The sequence below is a fragment of the Cydia splendana genome, chromosome 22 (assembly GCF_910591565.1).
Source record: "Cydia splendana chromosome 22, ilCydSple1.2, whole genome shotgun sequence".
Lineage (NCBI taxonomy): Eukaryota > Metazoa > Arthropoda > Insecta > Lepidoptera > Tortricidae > Cydia > Cydia splendana.
The window spans coordinates 1,402,903-1,427,738 of NC_085981.1; the positions used below are offsets into that span (position 1 = coordinate 1,402,903).

At 40.0% G+C, this 24,836-nt stretch overlaps 1 protein-coding gene across 2 annotated transcripts; it reads right to left on the reverse strand.

The window, feature by feature from the left end:
- Positions 1-127: 127 nt before the first annotated feature.
- LOC134801582 (uncharacterized) lies at positions 128-23,158 on the reverse strand. Of its 2 annotated transcripts, none has more exons than XM_063774197.1 (10): positions 22,974-23,158; positions 18,801-18,875; positions 17,573-17,708; positions 11,837-11,913; positions 11,208-11,256; positions 10,826-10,945; positions 10,338-10,416; positions 7,223-7,412; positions 6,937-7,051; positions 128-6,681 (listed from the first exon to the last, which is right to left on the reverse strand). In XM_063774197.1, the coding sequence occupies exons 1-10, from the start codon at positions 23,034-23,036 to the stop codon at positions 5,705-5,707; spliced, it is 1,881 nt and encodes a 626-aa protein (XP_063630267.1). In that variant the 5' UTR covers positions 23,037-23,158; the 3' UTR covers positions 128-5,704. The 2 variants fall into 2 exon arrangements, with proteins under 2 accessions (XP_063630267.1, XP_063630268.1); XM_063774198.1 differs by lacking the exon at positions 22,974-23,158 and adding an exon at positions 22,529-22,966.
- Between the last annotated feature and the right edge of the window lie 1,678 nt (positions 23,159-24,836).

Below are 24,836 nucleotides of genomic sequence, written 5' to 3' on the forward strand. Positions count from 1 at the left end.
CATTGCAACGCACTTGATTTAATAGCAGCAGTGGTGAATTTTCTACAACCGAAGTTTCCCACGCGACTGCTTGTATCGTAATGTACTATTTCTTAACTTTCAAAAAGACTGGAAATAAAACAATGTATCGTAATAAAAACACATATATTTTGCTTTTGTATTTTACCAAATTCTTGGAGCTCGACCAGCAAGGCATTCAGCGGATTCTATACAAGACCTAAGGCGGCCATATTGGATGCGGATTCGCATCCGGTGTGCGAGCGAGACATCGCATCGCATAGCGCTGTCACGCTTGTACACTGGAGCGACGTGCGAATTCGCATCAGTATTATAACCGCGTAAGGCCAATATTACGCGAGGCGCAGTGAATCTGTCGTACAATAATCATACCAATAACAACACTTAAAAAGTATCCCTACTTGACACCAGATGTCCCAAGTGTAGCTACCATAGACTAGGAATCGTCTAGACGGAGTTTAGAGCAATTATTTCATGAAACCGATGCTACCGAAAATACGGGGGTGCGGGGGACGAGGTGAGAGAGGTCCCGTGACGTGATTAGTTCGTTCAAAGACACGGACGTCTCACAAAGACACTTTCGACTCGAAAATGGAGTAAATCTACCGTATTTGTGGCAGAGGGGGTAGAGCTACTATGCTCAGTCTGGAGGATGTCTTGTCTGTGGTAGCTACTGATGAAAAATATACTACTAAAGCAATTCACAACTAATATTATAAGCAGAAGGGGTTGAAAATAGACTTAATTTAATCCGGTTATAATATTAGCTGAAAATTGTTGAACATTAGAGTTTTCGTTCGCCGAGACATCTATTGTCAACTAGCAGTACTGATAAATTCCGCTACATGACGCTAGATGTCGACTACGAAACAACGCGCGTTTTGGTAACAAAACTGATGTATGGAGTTACCACTCTTTCTCTATGATGAAGAGTATAGTTGAAAAAATATTTAAACATAAAGGAAGAGAGCGTGAATACAACATATCATACAACAAAGGCATATATATATATGTATGTAGTTTGGACCAGAATTGTCTCATTTCAAACATAGAGAGAGAGAATCATACTGTCTTTGTCTTACGCTGGTACTAGCACCCAAAAGGGATGAGTATAGTTCTCCTGGTCCTTACTGAGTGAAAAGTTGTGTTTGTCGGACTATAATTTCGATGTTCTATGATATGCTGTTCATTCTGATAAATCTTAATATGGTTTATATCCGTTTGGTTAGAAATTTTACGAAATTAGAACTATTTAGAGAAAATAACATTAAATTCAAGATAAAAAGAGTAAAGGGGCCCACTGATTAACAGTCCGCCGGACGGTATCGGCCTGTCAGTTGTTCGGAACTGTCAAAATTTTGTTCTAACTGACAAGCCGATACCGTCCGGCGGACTGTTAATCAGTGGGCCCCTTAAGAATAAAACAATTTAAAATAATTAACAAACACGAATTCAATATGTACAAATATAACAACTAATTTGGCTTTTCATTGTGTACAGTTCAATCCGATAATAATACTGAACGTATTTATAGCTATTGAGCAAACGGATTGACTGTAGGTACAAAGTTTTTCATAGTTCGATGATTTGTTAAAAATTAAGAAGAACACAATTTAACAAGTGGTTTTGTATAATTGACTGATTTTCATCATCATCATACAAAACACAAAATAATAGGCAAATTATTTGAATAGATGACAGATAATCATTCCAGTACATTTTTAACCTTGTAAAACCCACCATAGAAAGTTTTTCTATATGTAACTTGTTCTATATGTAAATTGGAACGAATTTCGTTTGTTTAAAAAAGCAATGAAACAAAAGAAATGCTACTTTATTTGGTTCATGAAAAGTTCAAATTAGATTGCATGAATATGTACATTGTAATGTACATTTAGACTCGGGAGGTTAAACTTAGAAACCTAAAAAGTACTGTGATTGATTACTGACTCTTATCAAGTAGGAAAAAAACGTAACATAAGGTTAAAAACATAATATTTCAACATCGCAGTTCAATGAGAATAATCAACATGTTAAAATTAAATAATTACCTCTAAACTGCGACCGTTGTGACGCCAGAAATTTTCCAAAATAGCGAAACTTTACACTTAAAATGATCTCGGAAACTTCTAAACCTTTACATTACTGTTATAGTTTCCAAGAAAATTCGGTATCGTCTTGGGTCGTCCCATTCGTTTTTCGTCAAGTTCTTAAATAGGTCCTATTCTGCTTTCGTCACTCATTCTACATTCGTCACAATCGTCGGTGGCTTTCAATGTAGAATGAGTGACGAAAGCAGAATAGGACTAATTTAAGAACTTGACGAAAAACGAATGGAACGACCCAAGACGATACCCAAAATTCTAAATCTTTGCAAACTTTCTGCAGTACGTCTGTAGCCCGAATGACAAATGACAATACAAAAAACAATTGACAGACACTGTCATGACAGATTCACTGAGCCGCGCGCGCCTCCAGGCGACAGCTATACCCCGTTACCACCCCGGGACCCCACACTTTGACACTCATTTACAACCCATCTTACAACTGAAACACTATCTGTTTAGAGCAAGAGGTATAGGTACATATATCTTCTTATTCCGTCAGACGGTCTAGTATGAGTTGCATTCTTACGCGCGACTCCATACGTCAAGCGCGACTTCAAGTATGGACTCGCGCGCGAGAACGCAACTTATGCTAGATAGTCAGATAGTCCTAATTGTACATAAAGGTGGTAAATAAGTGTTATACCAACTCGTTGGCAGTTGCAACATTACTGATACATTCATAAACTTATATAGTATGAGTATACACTTAAAACGATAGTTTAGGAACGAAAGCGTTTTATGAAGATTACCCTCTTCAAAAATGGATCTTAGAATAAATTCAAGGCACTAATGTAAATGCGATTGTTTGGTTTATAACAAATTTAAATACGTATGTTAAACGCATATTATTTGCTTTTTAGGGTAATGAGTAAACTAATGAATGAAAGAAATGGATTATAGTAACTACGTGTGTATGATTTGTGTCTGAAACTGTGTATTATGGGAAAGACTAGATTTTTCTGAGTGAATTAAAAAAAGAAAAAAAAAGCTAATAATAAGTAAATTATGGGACACTATGAATTGTCATAATCACAATAATATGTTTAATATGAATTGTACAATTGACAACCTTCATAATAACCCAACCACTAATTTGACAGTTTTTCAATGTGTTTTGCACATAAAATGTGACATAGGCTTACGACAAATATCCGTCTCTATCGTTTGGACTAGTAAAATAGAGACGAAAATGAAATGGGGAAAGGTGGAAGATTAAAATAAAGTAATAATTACAAAAGTAAATGTGTCAGTAATGTCACAAATGGCTAGCCAAATACTATCAGTGAAAATAACAGCATTTAAATACTGGCAATAACACATGTTGAATAATAAAAGGATTTTTGAACACATTGGTTTATGTAGGACATTTTCTTTGATGCATAAACATAACATTATCCTTTCTATTGTACTTATAATATAGGTAATATACATGTCATATTATATGACTTACACAACCACATATATTAATATAAAAAATCTGTAAAAACTGTTTTTTCCCTGATAGTAAACGGCCAGTTAAAATGTTAGACCAATTTCATTCATTTGAAATACTTAAAAGATAATTGCTTAGCAAACAATTACAAATCGTACAGTGGTCTTCTATTATTTAACTAAATTTATCATTAAAAATTAAAAACTTCCAATTATTATAGAAAAGTATCAATTGCAGTGGAAGTATAATTTTTAACAAGAAATTAAGTTTAATAATTTCTTTGATAATTCTAGTTATAACTTTGTTTGATATTTAGAATGGTTGATATAGCAATATATATGTATAATATACAATTGGAACTCCTATTATTATTAATTACCTAATTTTTTTCTCTTTATAAATCACATTCGGTAACAATATAACTCAATACGAAACAGTCTGGAGATTTTTGTCTTATTTGGGAATTTGTTTATATACAAAATATTTGGTGGATCAATAGTTTTGGAAGCAGTCATCTTCACTTCAGCCTTCAACTTGACAAGGAAGCTAACAATATAAGGCTACTGCTAGAACCTTCGAGCAACACGAGGTAGGGAGTCGGCATCCGCACTATTTCCCCTCTGCCGAAACACATGCCCAACAGGGCATGCACACAACTAGCGCGGTGCGTGTTGTGATTCATCCATACACAAAAAGAGATCGAGGTGTGCAAGATTTGTCTTGAACGATTTGTACGGTAAGATATAGCTTGGGCTCCTCCCTTCCGACGTGTGGGGAGCCGGTGTTGCTCGAAGGCTAGAACCCTTTTAAAATAGAGAAATCAATATAAATAAACCAATAGAAATTAATTAATAGGATGTTCAGGGTTATTAAGCACTTTTGACAATATGTCTTCATCAATAATTGCAAAATAAAAAAGATTTGCCACTTTATAACATTTGTTAAGTGACAGAAATCTTTTAAATCATGACAATGGCAAACAAGAGAATGGCTTGACTTACCAAAATCATGTATGTGTGCATGTTAAGGTTACAATTTAATTTCAAAAGCACTCTAGAAACCCTCCGCCACCTCATCAAGCTTTCAGGCTTTGCCAGACAAACAAAACTGCCAACATCTAAAGAAAGGAAGTACAGTTTGGAATTCAGTGCAGACGTTGATAGTCCATTCTTATCACATAAGAGAGAATGGGTCTACTTTAATGCAATGGCCAATATTCAGGCTTTCAAGCCGTTACTATTTGGATATGAGAAGAGCTGCCAGAGTCAAGTGCCGGACTAAAAGATTCAAAAGCCTGAGAATATGTATTTTTATTACAAAAATAAAGGTGTAGGGATTGCCCTAACATGAAAAGTGACCGGGTTATACCCAGACGCTTTTCAATACCTAAATGGCCTCTGGTAGGACTATAAAGAATCCGGGGAAATCCGGACGGCAGCTCTAGATATGAGACAATCTTTGATTGGTTCGGTTTCTAAACTAGTTGGCCCCTTGTAGACCCACGGACCATACCGCGCCTCATATCACAACAGTCGAGAGCGATCCACCGTAAAAATATCCACCTAAAATGGGTACCGTCGTTTCACCTAATTTTTTTGATCGAATGTATGTTTGGTTTTATGTTTTTTTGACCTAATGTGTATTTTACTGAGACAACGGTCGCCGTTGGATCACTTGGCCTTTACAAAACGCATCTACACTCCACCATTTTAGATAACACAAATGTGTCATGATAGATATTAGGACAAGGTTTGTTTAACAACAATTGGAATTGATTTAGGTCAAATGAAACATTTAACTAAACATTACATTCCATCAAACATTTATAGATGAAACAAAGGTGAACCCCTAAAACAATATAAAATAAATACATGACTAAACACATCAGGTGACGCGACTATCGACACAAAATAAATTTTTGCAAACTCAAAAAGCTTCAGTTAACGCACTGTTAAAAAACCACCCCGCTGCTAGCAGTCTCATTGATTTCGTCCTAACTACATTAGCTAAATTATCGTATGTACATATTCGAGGGCACACATCCAACACCGCTATGTACATTTAAAACTAACGTAAGGACACTTGGAACGTCGGTACAACGGAAGCTCGGAGCCGCGCCGAGATTTGGCACTCTAGCAGTATCACATCAGTCGATCACCACGTACGGCAGCGCGATCAGCTCGCCTAACTTGGCACACTCATGCCACTCGGCGAACGCGCCCGAGCGGGACGGCCTGCCTCGGTTATCCCTCTCTGTCGACTCAGCGGCAGTAGTGAGAGCGGATTCTAACGCATCACTCACCTCTGCGGACTCTTCGGGAAGCGTCACGGTCGGCGCGGCGAACGTCTGCCCGTACACGAACGGTATAGAATCAATCGCGCTCTGGCACGTGTCGTACAACGCCTGGCCGTCGAGCGCACTTTTCGTCTTCTCCACGGTCCTGTGATCTTTCTGCTCGCTCGCGAACTCGTCCGGCACTTCACTGGCACTCTCACACTTTATCACTTTTAACACCGTCTCCTCGGTCGGTTTCAAACGTTCACTGGGCTCCACTTTCACTTCCTCCTTCGCGGCCACTTCCATGTCCTGACTTTTCTCATCCTCACCCTCGTCATCGTCATCAACCTCCGTCTTGACTTCGGGACTAGGTTCGTCGATGGGGTAGGGACGTATCGGCGGCGGGTCCGGCGCGGGCGCAGGCTCGGGCGGCGCGGGCGCGAACTCCGTCCAGGGTAAATGCGTGCACAGCGGGACGCGCGACATGTTCTTCACACAATAATCGTCCGCGTAGTCCGAGTAGTTGTACAGGGGTACTATGGAGGTGAAGAGGTCGGGCTTCTCGGGGTCAGTCAGTTTCCGGACGGCGAACTGGTGGGGGTGGAGGGGGGCTCTCGTCCCGTTGATGCCGGGGAGGTAAGCATGGTGGAGAGCGTGCACATGGACAGGAAGGACCTCCGTCCGACGCGCAGCGGGACAGTCCTCCTCGGGTTCCTCGCCGCACGTGCAGTCCCGGACTTCCCTCGGGTCCTCGAGCGGCGCCAGCGGGGAGGCGGGCGCGGGGGAGGGGGGGCGTGGAGAAGCAGCGCCGTTGCGGAGCGGGGACTCTGGCTTGATTTGACTCGCTGAAATAATTAATGGGATAAGTTTTACCTATGTCATGTCTAGTACATTTAGTAAGTCTTTTGGAATCCATATTTCAATCAAAATAATTTAAAACGTTAAAGATAGCAGTAGCAGCAAGATGAGACCAAGTAGCCTATCTATCACTAGCTTATTATGCAGAATAAATAAGGATCAGTAACAGTTTTTAAAGTTCCACTCATTTATTCAAATTCTGTTTTCCTACCATTATGCAATACATTGGGGTAAATACGTACATTCGTCGGGCTCGATGAACAGCACGTCGGGCGAGGCGGGCGAGCCGGGGGAAGGTGAACGGGGCGCTGAACCTCTAGACTGGATCTGTGCTAGAAGTTCCTTAGTTGTTTTCACCTGAAATAAAAAAAATATTAGTCTTAAAATCCTCTTTTTGTTAGTAGGTTGTGCGCTGTTACGGCCTAGCTGCGCACCTTGCGTGCCTGATTCAGTTCAACTATCATCTATCTCTATCTTCTATGAATATCTATCTATAATAACAAGATTAAGTAGGTATGGTAATGTTACCTTCTTAGCCCCAGCGGGGGGCATCCTATTAACCAGCGCAGCGTAGGGGTCGAGCGAGCTGCGCACGCCGTTCTTCTTGCCGGGGTGCGCGCCGTTGCGGCCGAGCCACGCGCCGCCGGTGCCGGGCGCCGGCGTGGTGGTGCCGCCCGCCGCCGCCGCCTCCGTGCCCGACCCCGCACGACTGTGACCTCTGCAAAACGTATCTATCAACCATGGTCTAATAAAACATGGTCTTCCATTCCCAGAGTGACACGGGCCTACGTCACAATAACATTGCCACTTTATTTCAACATAACATGTTACATGGGTACATTATACCTATGGTTAATAAGTTAAAATATTTCTTTATAATTTTATAATTTTCATTTATATGTATTTTAGCTTAAATTTTACAATAACACGTCATTTTTAATTACTCGTTAGCAATATCTTCCGATTCACGAAAGAAATTTCAGACTTTCGGGTAATTCTGTTTATACTACTGGCAACACAGGATAGCGCTGTGCACATTTGACAATTCGGATCTAGATAACTTCATGCCCTGACCGTCATCCTTGTCGAACGCGTGTTAATTGTTATTTCCTTCTCGCTCAGTGTCAGCAGTCGCAGTGTTTTCCAAACTTTTCACGTCGTAAGCTTGGTAATTAATGTGTAACTGTGAATTAGTTTTTTAAACGTTTGTCTTGTATAGATAAATAAAGTTTAATTTAATACATTAGATTTGTTTTATTTTACTATGTTTCTACATGAATAACTTAAAATTAATGCCGTTAATAGTACATTTCGATGCTAGTGCGGAAGGTATGTCATTACTTCACGAGTACCGAGATATCTTGCCACGAGCCGCAGGCGAGTGGGAAGACTCGGGACGAGTGAAGAATGACATTTCCGCACGTGTATCGAACGACGTTTTTTAATACAGTTGCGAAAAAATAAGTAAAACATTGTTAATCGTACACTAAACAAAAGTGGTAACAGTGACAGCTCGCTTAGACGTCGTCTTTAAGTATATTATATCTAACGGCGCCAACGGTCGCTGGGGTCAGTGACCGCACCTGGGCTCATTGCGCGCGCTCATCGTATATATTAATTTAAATGCCATTAATAATAGCACTACTGGAAACCTATATTGAGACGTTGATACTTTCTTTTGTGGTGCGTGTAACGAAATTTTTGCATTATGGTACTGCTCTTTGGAAGTCTCATAATGTTTGTAAATAGGGAATATTACGCGAAACTCTGCATAGGGGGCGCCACTACCACAATCCATCACAATCTGGGGGTCTACTGCGAAACAAGAAAATCGAAATATCGTTATCTAACCTGTCTATCACTCTTGCATATTCGAGCGATAAAGGGGCATATAACTAAATTTCGATTTTCGCGTTTCCCGGTAGGCGCTTGTTAACAACCCGCCTTAATGTATCAATGTCATATTTTATCATCTGTGAAAACTTGTCACAATAGTACATTTCGATGCTAGTGCGGAAGGTATGTCATTACTTCACGAGTACCGACATATCTTGCCACGAGCCGCAGGCGAGTGGGAAGACTCGGGACGAGTGAAGAATGACATTTCCGCACGTGTATCGAACGACGTTTTTTAATACAGTTGCGAAAAAATAAGTAAAACATTGTTAATCGTACACTAAACAAAAGTGGTAACAGTGACAGCTCGCTTAGACGTCGTCTTTAAGTATATTATATCTATGGGCGTTTGGCAGCTATTCCGTTCCATTCAGACACCTTATTAAGAACGGAATTTTCAATATTCAATATTAAAAAATAAACGTGTTATAATGATGAAGAGGTTAGTATTAAAATATGAAATATGTATATTTTTCATATTCTTACATTAACAGTAGGTTTTTATGCTGATTACGACGTTTAAAGGAAACTAATATTAACACTCATCAATAAGTAGTCGTGAATTGGAACAAGTATAAATTTAAAAAAATTGGAAAAGTAAAAAGCACTAGTTCGACATAACCAACTTTCCGCACGCTAAACAGCTACGTAAAGTAGCACTTTGTGAGCAACTGTATTAAAAAATAATTTTCACCGTTGGTTAAAATTCTCCCACATTTCAAAGAACCTGTAAACAGCATGATGACGTAGGCGCGTGTCAGTTAGGTCATACGCGAATCTCGGAATGGAGTACCAGGCGGAGTATATTATTATACCATGCTATCAACAATCTTTAAATTCTCTAGTCTTCTTCCTCGCCCCCTCATTGCTGAGAATCGCAACCACATGTGATTTGTCTCCATTTGATGTGGTCATAAGCCATGTGGACCGCACGGTGCAAACTGCCGCCAGCCGACCTCTTCACAGCGTTCGGCCACATTCAAATCACACATCAAATTCTCAGGTAAAAACTTCTAAAAACCTTTCAACAATCTTTTACGAGAAAACCCTCAGGTTTTTTGGGTTCAGATTCTCTACAATCTTTGAAGGGCCTAGTACCTAATAAGGGATATTACTGCAATGTTCTGCCGCCAGAGTGCAGCACTACCGACTCAGTAAATTCATAAACTAACTTATACATACTGTGCCTTAAACTGTTTTTTGACAAGTTTTCACAGACAATAAAATATGACATTGATGCATCAAAGCAGTTTTTTTAACAAAGGTCTCTACCGGTAAACGCGAAAATCTAAATTTAGTTATCTGCCTCTTTATCGCTCGAATACGCAAGAGTGATAGAGAGATTAGATAACGAAATTTCGATTTTCTTGTTTCGCGGTAGGCCATGTGTCAATGTGGTTTGTTTACTGTATGTGCTACAAAGGTGCCACCTACGCAGAGCTTTGCCTAATATTCCCTATTGATCACGATCCCTTCCCTTTTGAACGCCAAGAACACCTAAAGGCGTCGTAACTAGTCGTGCCCACAGTGCCATGGACAACTTTAAGTACTATGGCATACGCTATCATTATTAAAGTAACCTTCACACTTTCAAGTACGGTTGGACCTTGGCGTGTGAGTGACGTTTTTGTTTATGACGTAAAACGTTCAAAGGGTTAATCATAAGGGAAAGACGAAGAAGAAATAAGACTGTAAATGTTGCAAATAGAGCATAGGTACATTTTGCAGTTTAAATAAAAAATCTTACCTTCGTTTCTTAGGTTTTTTGTCTCGTTTAGCTTTCTTGTCGTCATTCGGCGTCTCGGGAGACAGCGGCCTTTTCGCTGCTGCAAATAATAAACTAAAATGATTATTGATAAACATGCAACACTATACATTTCATCAAAGTTACTTTCAAAACTACTAGTTACTGCTACAATACTTACCGCAATACCAACTGGCCACTGAGGTTATAATGCTATCTCCTTTACCCTTATTAGGACCAACCAAGCGTGAAAGAGATGGCATTAGGACGTCAGTCAAAAATACAAACAATAAATATTATCGGTTTCCCAAACATTTAAAGCCTGTGCACACCGGGTGCTTGTATGCAGACGTGCACGTGCGCGTTGTAATATACAGATCCTTATGAGAGACGGCACACCGCTTGCGTGACGTGTGCGTGCGCGGCTCACTTTTTAGCGCACGTACACGTCTACGCACAGGCAGCCGGTGTGCGCAGACTCTTATACTCACGTGAGGAGACAGGCTTGTGCGCGTGCGCGAGCAGCGTGAGCGGGGAGGGGGCGGGCTGGGGCGGCGGGTCGTCGTCCACCAGGATCACGTCCTGCGAGTCCGACTCGTAGCCGCCCCACGCTGGAAACGACCCTAACGTTAGGGGATACGGTTCATATTGCAATGACAAGGTGTTTATATATTAACGCTTTGATTGCCACGCCTATCGTGTCCGGCGCGCCATTGCGATCAAAGGGTTACATTTTATTGCCTTGCCAGGTTTCTCTGCAACAGTAAATATAATAAAAATAGGAAAATGACCAATAAGTCTTGTTTTTTTTTTAAATAAACGTTTAGAATATTGTGATATGAATAATTTCAAGTCTTATAATGTGTTATTTACCAGGTCTGGAGGGGGGACGAGGACTGGGCACCGCCGGGCTTACTACTTGCTGTAACAGAATAATACACTTTTGAGGAGAATCTGTACAATATAGTCTCTGTACAGATATAGCGTCGATGCGCGTACAAATTTTGACAGGAGCTAGATTTTTGAAAACTGAAATGAAACCTTGGAACTTGTAAGGTTTTCTGTTTGCAAAATTTGACATGACATACAGCCAATATACTGAATCATTCAAAACATTTTGCAGTAATAATTATGTAATCAAACAATTGTTTTGAGACAAAATACAGGCGTAACTGTCTTCTGAGGCTTGATCAGATGACAGTAAAACTGAGATTACCTTTTTTACTAAAACACATATTAAATGTAAATTGACTTGTTTACACCATTAAACTTTCTAAATAGTCCGAACTTGCATTAAAGGCCTGTGCACACCTGGTGGGTGTGCGCAGACGTTGTAATATACAGATCCTTATGAGAGACGGCACACCTAGCTACACTACGCACACGCAGCCGATGTGGACTGGCCTTAAATGTTAGGTCCCTCCTGTGTTTTCGAGCCTGCCATATTGGCATTTTAGCCGTTTAGCCACAGACCGCTGGTTTAAGAAGGTGTAAGTGCGTACCCGGGCGAAGGCCGGGGAGGTGATGGGCGTGCCGCCGAGCCGCCGCATCGTGCGCTCCGCCGACGAACGGTTCGAGCCTGACAAACAAAATTAAACAATTATAAATAAATGAATACTATATACTCTTTCATCACAAGCTGCCTCGCAATACATACATATTGGTTCCTCCTAAGTCCACTTTCGAAAGTTATTATTAGGTTCGAAACATTATTTTAATTTTACAGTAAAGGTAGAAGGTGGAACCCGGCTACGTGTCGCGACTGCAGACGACACGTGGCGGCGACACGACTGGTTTCTATGTATTTCTATGAAATAGGGTCATTGCGTCATTTCACCGTCCAGTGCCTGTTTCCGTCCACTTGGCGTTAGTTGCCACAGAGAATTGTGTATAATTTAAATATAAACCTATCTTCTTATATACAGATTTATAGTACTTTTCTGTTACTCATAATCTACTAAAATGCATGGTTCCCGTTACGTTAACTTAAATGTGTTGTTAATTTTAATTTGAATATTTTATTTTTTTGGTTTTTATTTTAGTTTATTTTTGTTTCTTTTAACTGATGGTTTTGTTACTTAGCAAACCAGTAAGGAAGAGCGGTGTCTCTTGACACAGGTATCTTGTATACTTAAAAAGAGACACCAACCTGCATATTGTTAAGCTATTAAGTTACTGAATAAATCATTTTTATTTTTTATTTTTAACGACGCCAAGTGGACGGAAACAGGCACTGGACGGCGAACTGACGCAATGACCCTACCATTCAAAATCAGCGATACAAAGTCATCAATGCGTGGCTGAGCGACGTGTCGCCCGACCGCAGATCATATTGCCTCTCTCACTCTTCCAACTTGTACCTTAAGATTGTTTTTGACTTAAGGTAGCTCAGCTTTGTAGGTCTAATCTCTCATACTACTGATCCTTAGTTGACCTTACCAAAGGATTCACTTCGCTCGGCCGATTACGATTATTGTTTTAAGATATATTTTGTAATAATATGTATGCTAGTTTTAAGGTATTTATCTATGGGCCAATAGTTGTCTGAAAATAAATGTTTTCATTCATTCATTACCAATAAATGAGGTTTGTTTCGGTATAAGGTCATGTGGAGTAAGAGAAACATAGTTTATTTTAATCGGGGCTAGAGTATGACGAGGATTCCCTACAAGTGTTACTCTTGCCCCAGTGTTTGTCTTATCCCATCTGACCTTACCAAGGAATAGTTTTAGTACTGTTGTCATTAATTGATAGATAGTACTGGTGCAGTGAATAGGGGGTATTACTGCAATGTTCTGCCGCCAGAGTGCAGCACTAGCGCCTATAGTAAACCATAGAGTAACTTATACATAGTGTGCCGTAAACCATTTTGTGACAAGTTTTCACAGATGATAAAATATGACATTGATACATAAGGCGGGTTGTTAACAAGCGCCTACCGGGAAACGCGAAAATCGAAATTTAGTTATATGCCTCTTTATCGCTCGAATATGCAAGAGTGATAGACAGGTTAGATAACGATATTTCGATTTTCTTGTTTCGCAGTAGACCCCCAGATTGTGATGGATTGTGGTAGTGGCGCCCCCTATGCAGAGTTTCGCGTAATATTCCCTATTTACAAACATTATGAGACTTCCAAAGAGCAGTACCATAATGCAAAAATTTCGTTACACGCACCACAATAGTACATTTCGATGCTAGTGCGGAAGGTATGTCATTACTTCACGAGTACCGAGATATCTTGGCACGAGCCGCAGGCGAGTGGCAAGACTCGGGACGAGTGAAGAATGACATTTCCGCACGTGTATCGAACGACATTTTTTAATACAGTTGCGAAAAAATAAGTAAAATATTGTTAATCGTACACTAAACCAAAGTGGTAACAGTGACAGCTCGCTTAGACGTCGTCTTTAAGTATATTATATCTATGGGCGTTTGGCAGCTATTCCGTTCCATTCAGACAACTTATTAAGAACGGAATTTTCAATATTCAATATTAAAAAATAAACGTGTTATAACGATGAAGAGGTAAGTATTAAAATATGAAATATGTATATTTTTCACATTCTTACATTAACAGTAGGTTTTTCTGCTGATTACGACGTTTAAAGGAAACTAATATTAACACTCATCAATAAGTAGTCGTGAATTGGAACAAGTATAAATTTAAAAAAATTGGAAAAGTAAAAAGCACTAGTTCGAGATAACCAACTTTCCGCACGCTAAACAGCTACGTAAAGTAGCACTTTTTGAGCAACTGTATTAAAAAAGAAAGTATCAACGTCTCAATATAGGTTTCCAGTAGTGCTATTATTAATGGCATTTAAATTAATATATACGATGAGCGCGCGCAATGAGCCCAGGTGCGGTCACTGACCCCAGCGACCGTTGGCGCCGTTTGAAATAAGAACATAGTGTACAGGTCAGCAAATTTTTGAAGAGAAGAGCCAACCACCGATTTATGTAAGTATCTAGCCACAAATGTTGATCTGACTGGTCTAAGTTCTTTTAAATGTTTGATTGGGTGATTTGACCAACCGACTTTACCTATAGGTACCATAGGGGCTGTCCATAAATTACGTCATCGATTTTTGACCCCCCCCCCCCCTATAATCATCCAAAAATCATGCTTCAAATGACCCCATTTCCTCCTACTTCATGCTACCGTCATCCGATGTCCAGACCCCCCCCCCCCTAATTTGAAATGACGTAATTTATGAATAGCCCCATACCAAATATACCTAAGGCAAAAAGAATAGATAGTATAGAGGGGTCCTGTCATTGTAAATTTTGTAGTCACTGTAAATTTACTGCCATCTATCGACACACGACTAAAACTCAAAATGAAAACGTATAGAGTTATCAAAACATGTATATATATGGATAAATGATTTTATTATTTTTATATCATTTTGATCCATGTTCATTCACTGATATCTATGTGTTAAAATTGTTAAATATGAAACGGTGTCGTCACGCCATCTAGCCGAGGATAGGCTAAAGGTGTGTGCGCCATCTATTCGAGAATGACTTTTGCTTCAATTCCGAGGCACGTTTTTTCCTTAGACTTTATTCGTCTTATACGAAGTTACATATGTCTTTGCCTAAGGTTCGATCTTTGGGTTTTATGTTTTTTCAAAAATATATTCTTTCTATTGTTTCTGGCCATTATGTCACGCTTTGATTATGGTCTACAATCAACAAAAAAAATATCATGACCTTCTATTTATAATTAATATTTACTATGACAAAAAAAAAACAACCTCCACTCTGTATCTAATAATACGCTATTAAATAGCCCAAATACTTAAAATAGAAAAAAAATTAATTCTCTTTCCACTACTAAATTTTTGTCCGTAAGAGGAATACCTCTTAGGATGCAGTCCGTATATTAATAAGGACTACATAATATATTTATTTTTCACATCACCTAATCAGAAAATGGATTTTTCTTCCCTGCTAGGAGGGATCAAAGTGGCACTTTTCTGTTCAACGACATTTCATTGCCAGTATACAATATTAATATAATTAACTATGAACATCGTATGTACAGCCTGGCAAAAAAGAGTAGAAATTAAAAAGTGGCAACACTGTAGTGTCAACACTAAGATTTTTTTTTTCCCTCATAGTTGATGTGAAAAGCAGTATGTGTCACACGGTATCAAAATTATTTCGTCTTGGGCGTTAACACTTGAATCCCTCATTACGCTCAGGATTCAATGTACGCCCTTGACGGAAATATATCATTTTGATCCCTTGTAACACAAACTACTATTTCTGTACATGTATATATATCTTCATGATTTTACTTTCAAATTGTACAATAAAAAGGTATTGTAGTAACTGTATTGTATTTCCAAATAAATCGACATACACTCTACTATAAGCACACACCTAGTCCTATTGTAAAGAATCGGAAAGCTAGCCCTACATCCGGCATTAATATGGGCCAATTTGTTATAGCGCCCATGAAAAGGCCCGCGGGAAGTAGGGGACACCTCAACTTCCCCATTTCTAATTTAAGGCTTGGCCACACACAGAGCGCGACGCAGCGCCGCGTCCGCGCCGCGTGATGCCGACGCGAAGCCTGGTCAAACAGGGCGCGCGCCGATCGCGCCGGCCTCACGCTCTCAACACGCCCTCAAGGCGCGCGTGAACGCGGCGCGGCCGCGCGGGAACGCGGCGCACCGCTCGCTGCCTACGTCCGATCCTACTGACGTGACCTTGCGCGACGCGGCGGGCCGCCGCGTTCGCTCGGCGCAGCGCTGCGCACGCGCCGCGCGGACGCAATGGGCCGCGCGGCGCGGGGCGCGACAGAAGCGGGGCGTGATACCGGCGGGACGCAGTCTGTTTGACGTCGGTAACCTGTTAGCATGTGCCGCGGTCGCGCGGCGTGGACGCGGCGCTGCGTCGCGCTCTGTATGTGGCCAAGCCTTTACATAGTGCCACAGAATAAATAATAGTATAATAATAGGTACAGAAGACTCACTCTCTAACAAAACGCGTCTGTTACGATTAGGACAGATATGACCGCTAGGTGGCGCAAGCGCCACGCGCGGCTTATGGCTAGCCACCAAAATTGGTGTGGGACGGATGTACTTGTAACTACTTGTTGCGACGCGACCAAATCGCGGAGTGAGCCACGCCTTATAGTGCTTGCATAAGGCGGGTTTCACATTGGATTGAAGTCTAGGGCCTTCAATGTGGTATGATTCTTTAACACAGGGCTCTCCAAACCCCGGCCCGCGGGCCAAATCCGGCCCGCGAAGCGTTCCAATCCGGCCCGCCGGCAGCGGTCCAATCCGGCTCGCGAGAGCCAGGCTCCAGGTGTTCAGCCCTAACAGCAGCAACCAGATGGGTTTCAGTTCAAGATGCCGTGGCCCGCGCGAAAATTCTGAGGCGCAATATGGCCCTCAGGTAAAAAAGTTTGGAGACCCCTGTTAACACATTCATTGCCACCCAGCCAAACAAAACGTCCGCGCCAATCCACAACAATTTCGTCATATGAAGCAGTAGTACCACGATCCCGACTATCGGGTCGTCCGGCCTGGGAACTAAATCATCAAATACCCGATATAGGGACCGTGCGCCTTGGAAGGTCTGCCATCTTGTGGCCTGAATCGGAAAAATATACTGTACATGTACATTGACACTTCACGCCAAAGCAAATGCTGCCCTAAACAGTTTACGCACGTTTTCTTATGCATTGTTGGTACTGCCATCTCGTGGCCTGAATTGGAAGCTTAAACATGACATTTATATTTCGCGCCAATAAACAGGGCGCTTCTGTGCTGCCCCCCACAGTTTATGCACGTACACTTTTAGCCCTCAATACCGGAATTCTAGCTATCGCTTGACTTTGGAGGGGAGTTACATGGCCGAGCCGCGGCGAGGACTACTAATACTAACCAGCATGGTGAGGCGAGGCAGCGGCAGGTATAAAAATGACCCGACATCTTTTGACCTTAAAGGCTCAGTTTCATTGGTCGATAACTCCATCGATATACAATTATACAGCGGTGACTCCCCGCAGGCGGTAAGTCCGTAAAACGATCACTGAAACTGATAAAGGAAATCTCCCGCACCCCGCAAGCGGGCCCTATCGCCATTGAAAACTGTCCCCCGCATGCGGGCCCTGTGGCATGCGTTATGGAAATCACCCGTACCCCGCATGCGGGACCTATCGACCAAAGAAACTGAGCCTTAACTTACACGGCCGAGAACGACGAGGTACTAACCGGCATGGTGAGGCGAGGCAGCGGAAGGTATGACAAGGTCCCGCCATCGCTTTACGAGCACCTTGGCGCGGCGTGCAAGGGTCGGCTCTGAGGTCTTTCGTCGTAGCTCGTTCACGTGCTTGCCCAGTCGGGTGGTCTGCAAAATGAGAAATACCACTTCAGTGAAAGAAATAAAAGTGTAGTAAAAATCAGACATAATAAGGAAAAGATTTTTGATTAAAGAGCGATTGGGAAGGCCATTTTATTTATTAGCCCGTTATAATGTCCCACTGCTGGGCAAAGGCCTCTCCCCTTGATTTCCACAACTCACGTTGTAGTGTTTTTTCTAGCCAAAATTAACTGACAAAATTAAAATTAATTAGTAACTGGCAGGCCAAAATTTACGATACGATTTCGTATTATTCGAAGTGTCATCTTGGGCAAAAATGCTTTCGTATATTCAGCTGTTCTTCTCTACATGTCGCATTTTTCAACCGATTCTTGAATTACGCGAGCAGATTCGATAACTACTTATATGGATGTTTTGTCGTCCGTCCGGAAGAACATTTCACATGTGAGAACGTGAACACCAAGGCTCACACTAGGAAGTGTCAAACGTATTGCAAATTCGAATTAATATTCATGGTACATCAGGTCACTGAACTATAATATTCGATACGAATATAACCGTCTAATGAAAATCGCGTAGTCTGTATGTTACCTCTTCTCGCTTAAATATCAAAAGCGATTTAGATAAAATTTGATATGTATGGAGATAGTTTGAGGCCCGAGGAAGGCCATAGGAAAGTTTTTATTATTTATCAATCATCATCCCATTAACACATTCAATACCACTAAGTGCTACGGGTTACGCTCGTAGCGCGTAGCCACGGTTTCGTCGTATGTAGCGCGTAGTCGCTACGAACAGTGTACCCGACAGTCGGGTTCTTGGTGTTGAATGTGTTAAGACGAAGTTGCGGACAAAAGCTTAGTTTCTCTGTAATAGTAGTTACAGAGATATATGTAACTCCGTACTATCTAATCTCTTTGGTAAAGCTACGGGTCCTTCAGTGCAATAATACCTACTGTATCTACAAGTATTATTTCTTGGAACTAAAACCAGTAACATATTATTCTGGCCCCAAACCAAACTAATAAAATACCTGACTCAATTCTGAACAATGTTAATCTGTAACTCTATCAGTATCACTGTTATGCAACAGGTAGAAAAAAAAAATTTGATACTCACCTCCAACAACTCTTTTGTAATATTGATTTTCTCCAATATGGATATGATTTCGTTAACGGCATGCATGTCGACAACCTGGAAATAGAAAAAGACAACATTAACAATAGTCATTTATTAGAAGCTAAGCTAAATTGGACCTACACATAGTTAAATTAAGGTTGTAAAGTATTTCATAAATCTGGATGTGAATTGTGAATGTGTTTATAATTTTGTGTAGACGTGTTTATAATCATGTAAGCACAACGGACAATACATTTATGCCTTTAGGACTTTTTTTGGGTAAAATATGATATTGACATTTATGACATAACCAGAAGTGGCTTTGCCTTGGAAGTATACTGTGTACTAAAATTTTCTTGCTTAGAAAAAAAATCAGGGATTCTTCACCAAACAACTGTCAATGTCTAATTAAGGAATGAGATATAAACAGCCTGTTTGATAAAAAGAGATATTCTTTTTTTACAGACGATATTTGACATGGTAGCCTATGTTGAGGAAGTACCTATACCTGCTAACACTTCACTCATAAAAAAAAAACAACTGCTCCTATTTCCTTCAGATATATCAACTTTTAAGCAATACCCCAAAAATGGTCCAGATGATTTCTTTCAGAAAAAACCCTTTATCTCTGTGAGATTGCTAAATATCTTGAGAACTACTTACAATTTGGATTTCGAATTCTGAGCTATGAACAAAGTTAATTTTATTAGTGTCTAGAAATCAGGTAGCATGTGGCCGGAAAATAAACATTTCTTCCACAAACACTATTTCACAACATACGGGTAAACCCCCGGACACAAAAATCCTTCAAAAACAAACAATATCAAACACCACCCAATAAAACTGCAATTTCATCGTTACTTATTCCATTCAGAATCCACACTACGTATACTCATTATTTCACCGTATAAACCGCATTTTACGACTTCTCGTAATCACTAGGCGAAGAGAAAAACAAAACTAGCGATTTCCTATGATTGTGTACCTAGAAATCAAACCTGAGAAACAATAATCTAAATGTAAAGAATCAGATCAGAAGGATTGACCGCACTTGTGGACTAGATCAAACGCATAATTCAACATAATCTCCAACCAAGATTACTAGTAAAGCAACCAAGAGGATCCAGCCCCAGGCGCAGTTCCAAGGAAGAGTCAATGCGGCCGGGGCACGTATACACAGACCGCGGTGCTTCGCGCGGCAAATTCCTCGCAAGGCAGCTCGGTTTGTGTGGACCCGCCTAATTACATAATTTACATATGCCTATTTCATATACAGAATCTCGATTTGAACTCACTGGGACCAAGAATCGTTTAGATAACCCAAATGTGCGTTTATAAGAATATAAAACAATTTTTTTTTTTTTATTATAGCCTCTTTATTTCCATAGCTCTTTTTTAGTTTCTGTTAAGATATGTTTTTATGCTGTTGTTTCTGTTGTTTTTCCTCCTTTCGTGAGGTATGGATCCCGTTTGGGTAAAGGCCTCCTCCCATTTCTTCCATAAATGTCTGTGTTTGGCATTGTACATCCAGTCTTTTCCTGCAACCTCTACTATGTCATCAGTCCACCGTTTGACTGGTTTGCCAACTTTCCTCTTGGCTGGTAATGGTCCTTTCCATCTTGTTGTTAGTGTTGTCCATCTGTCATCTGTATATCTTGAAATATGTCCTGCCCATTGCCATTTGAGCTTAAGGGCTTGTGTGAGCGCATCTTTGACGTTTGTTTTTATTCTTATAGTGTCGTTTTTAATTTTGTGCATTTTGTTTATTCCCAGTATGCTTCTTTCCATGGCTCGTTGTGTGGTGTTTATTTTTTGTTTGATCTTGTTGGTGTAAGTCCACATTTGACATCCGTATAATAAACTACAATAAAACAATAACAACACCTTTTTACATAAAAACAGCACAGTATATTAAAATTTGATGCCCAAATTAATATTACAATATGTTTTATATGAAAAAAGTTCGGATAATTGGGAGTTGACAAAAACTAAGTCAAGATTTGGATAGTTGAGGTTGTAGATAATCGAGGTTCTACTGTAAGCTTTTTTAGACATTTTGCAGATAATCCGGAGACCTCTGTAATCTGTCAACATCTGGTGTTTTGCCCGTCCGGATTAGTGACGTTCCGCTGTAATAACTACTACTACAAGTTCAAAGCGACAGTGAACCAGACTAGTACCAGAGCAAGGTTGATTTTTGTTTAGTTTTTTATTGCCTGACGTTTGACATTTATGCATTATTAGGAATGAGATCTGCTTCAATTTGGTAAATAAATAGGCTACTTTTTTTTATACTGGCTTTTACTGCCTGCAATTTTGCACAGTGAATTTGCCAAAATACAGTCAGCTACAGAGATACCTGACCCCCTTGCATACAAACTTTTATACAGTTTTGAAGTAATGGGGACAAATATTTTATCACTTATCACTTAACTGCAAATGATGCAACCAAATGTGAAAATATTTATTCGTTTATTTACAATAACAATATATGTAGGTACACAACACCTGAAGGTCGCCAGACACCCAGACAAGTTTATGAGAAATTTCTTTCACAACTTCTGAATGTGAAAATACGGAAAAGAACAAAGATCAACAAGTGTCAACTTCCTATTTTTAACACTGAATACACTGATACAGTTTATTTGGAAACCAACAACATTGATGACTGATTAAAGTTTGTACCTAGCTAATCATTTGTTGTATATGATAATGAGTTAATAATTTCATGTATCAAGGCCTTTTTTGTGACAGACATAATAATAAGCCAAAATTACTAAGGAAATATCAAAACATCTAATTATAAAACATTGTTTACAGAGGAAAGTTCTTAGTGACAATTTCTGCCGTGCTAACAACATTTGCAGTAATCGCAGTTGAAAAGACATGCAATTGTTAATCTTGTTCTCTTTGAATAAGTTCTTTATTTAAACACTGTTTTTCGTGCAAGTACTGCACATGCGATAAGCAGGGCAGATTTTAGGGTGTGAATTAAAAAAAACAATATTTATGTAAGATTGTAATTGTTTCGATCAAAAGTGCTTGTTGCTTGACTTATTCTCATAAAGAAGGTAAATGACAACTACTAGGGTAATTTGCCAGTAACTGGCCACCTGTTAGTGACTAGCCACCCTAAACTTATAATGAATTCTATTCACCTTAACTTCACTTCGTATAAGGTGGCTAGTTATTGAAGGTTGGCCAGTTTTTGAAACCTTATACTAAAATGAATTCTGTTTATAGGTGAATGTTTGGTATCACATAAATAACCATGCAAACTATTAACCTATTGGTACTAAAGGGAAGTCAATGACATCTGGCCATATGGGTCAAGCACATGGTAGTGACCATAGCAATTAGGTACCCTAGTCATCCATGTGGCCTAATCTAGTCACACTTGAAAAAAAAGTCAAGTACCAGATTTTTACTTTCTATGTGGCATTACTACAAACAGCTTTATGGAAACTTGAGCACTTTAAATGTATCAAAAATAACCTTCTGATAACAACAGTTATGTGTAGCATTACTACACAACAGCTAAGGTTATAAACGGGCAAATCAGACTTCAGGAGTATTGCAAAATCATTGCCAAACCAGAATTGCTCAACCTAAAATGCCAATAGAGATTGACATGTTCAATAACCCGGAACACGTATTTACAGCTTCCATGAGCAGCCACCACCTGCCACCATGAGGTGTCTCCACGCCGTACTTATGCTATTACTCACGTAAGGTCAAATGGTACGACATAAAACACATTTTCCGTCTGCCTTCCACACAGCACCATATCTACATAACCCAAGGAATTCAACAGGATTTGACGCGCGTGGCACAATTCCATACTTTCACATTGCAAAACTTTTGGCACTGTGGACGAAGGGGCTAGAGACGGAGCATTGACGACGTCAGTGCTCCTATATACTGCACTCGCACCGCGCACGTATCCACTCCACCGACACTATTTTATTATCGGGAGGCGCTCATATCAACACCGTATCACATTCCGACACTCTCTTATCATCATCCGTGTATACAGGGACGTCAGTATTTCTGGAAACAACCTCCCAAGAGGCCAAATCGTTGCATCGAATCGGGTGTCATGGGCTCGTGGGACCATTCTCATATCTAAGACTCGCTTTGCCAACTTACGGTCTTTAAAACTCGCAAACTTACATTGTAATTGTTATCCAACGCATTCAGAAGTCGATTACTTAGTTCATGAGCGTTATTACTCATTTATAAACGAAAATATTTAACTAAATACGACAAACGTGTCTCGGCTGCGTCGTAATGGCGGACCGACGACTACGTATGCCCGTGCCAGGGCATTTTAGCCGAATAATTCAGCTGATATCTACCCGAGACGACGCGCGCTCGTGTTTTTCCGTTTCTTTTGACGGAATTATTGCTGGTTGCCCAATTTCCCCACTAGATGGCAGAACACGCAAACATGTATATTTGATTATTATGCTAATTTATTCCCTAATAATTATGAAAATAACAGCTTTACGCACAAAATAATTGGTTCTTTTTAGTAATTATAGGTATTTCCCCGAATAATTTATCCCATTTAAAAACGATCTGCATAAAAAATGCACATACACGTTAGGCTGGAAACATTTACTATTTACCATGGCAAACCTGAAAATAACAGTTTTCACAATGTATACATAGATGGCACTATTGACAAAAGAAAGAGCGAGAAATAATATACTTTTTGCTCGCTTTTATGTGTGTTACTTGCCATTTGTGAAAAAAACGCATTAAAATAGGGAGAAAAGAGATAAAGATGGTTTATTTTCAAGTACAATGCGCTTATGAACGTCAAATAAAGCTACGCCGGTTGTAACCCTACACCTCTGACCCGAGAAGATTTAAATCTCTCCTAAATTTAAATAATTACATACGTAATATTCATAACGTAATAAATAGCAGTAATTTAATTAGAGTCGCACCAAACAAAGTCTGCAGCGGATTTGATAGCCCACGCAGTGTAAGTGTTATGTATACGTCATAATTTCATAGTAGTTTGACGTTTAAAATGACACTTGCACTGCGTGGGCTATCAAAATCGCTGCAGACTTTTTACGGTCTGACTACTTCCTTTAAACATATTTTTTTCAGAAATAGTATATTTATTTTATAAGATTTTAAAACTTTTTGTCCGGATTGGCGGGAAACTACAAAAGACAGGGTTGAGTGGAGGAAGCGAGGGGAGGCCTTTGCCCAGCAGTGGGACACTTAACCAGGCTAACAAAAAAACAAAAAAAAAACATTTTAAATGGATATCTATTTATATAACACTTACGGTCATTGATATATAAACTACATTTGGTGCAATAAACGATATTATGATTATGATTACATTAAACGTTGAAATTAGTAGTCATATTAATACAGTATACATTTATTACTACGCTGTCTGTTAATGTCAACAAAAAATAAAGAGTATAGTCTATGATAGGTATTTGAATTATTCGGTTGTCAATCTAAAAAAACAAATGTAGGTGTTCTTCTTGTATGAGACGCCATTATAGTATGTAGTCTTGTTTTGAGAGTAATAAACTTAATTTGGTGTTTAAAAGCTTTTTCTTTCCTGCTTGGAGCCCTAATCCTAATAGGTTACGGGCCCATGCACGGAAAGTTAACAGTAGAGAAGTAATTGCGACAAATTTTACGCACATTGGTGTCGTCGGCTCTGACAGGCCGAACTGGAGGAAGTAAGTCGTAATGGAGAAAGTGGAGAGAGTGGAGAGCAGCAGGGCCGTAATACTCGGCGAAAATAATTGGCCAGCATGGCAGCTACAAACTCGTATTGTGTTGAAAGCGAGAAACCTATATAAAGTAGTGACAGAGGTATGTCTCCGTACGGAGACAAATACAGCAGAGAAACAAAAATGGGATGATTTAGACAGAAAAGCCCAGGAAGTTATTGTTTTAAGAGTGGAAGAGGGAGTTTTACATTATTTAGCGACATGCGAGACTGCAAAGGAGATGTGGGACAAGTTGGTCACTGTTTACGATTCTAAGTCGAAG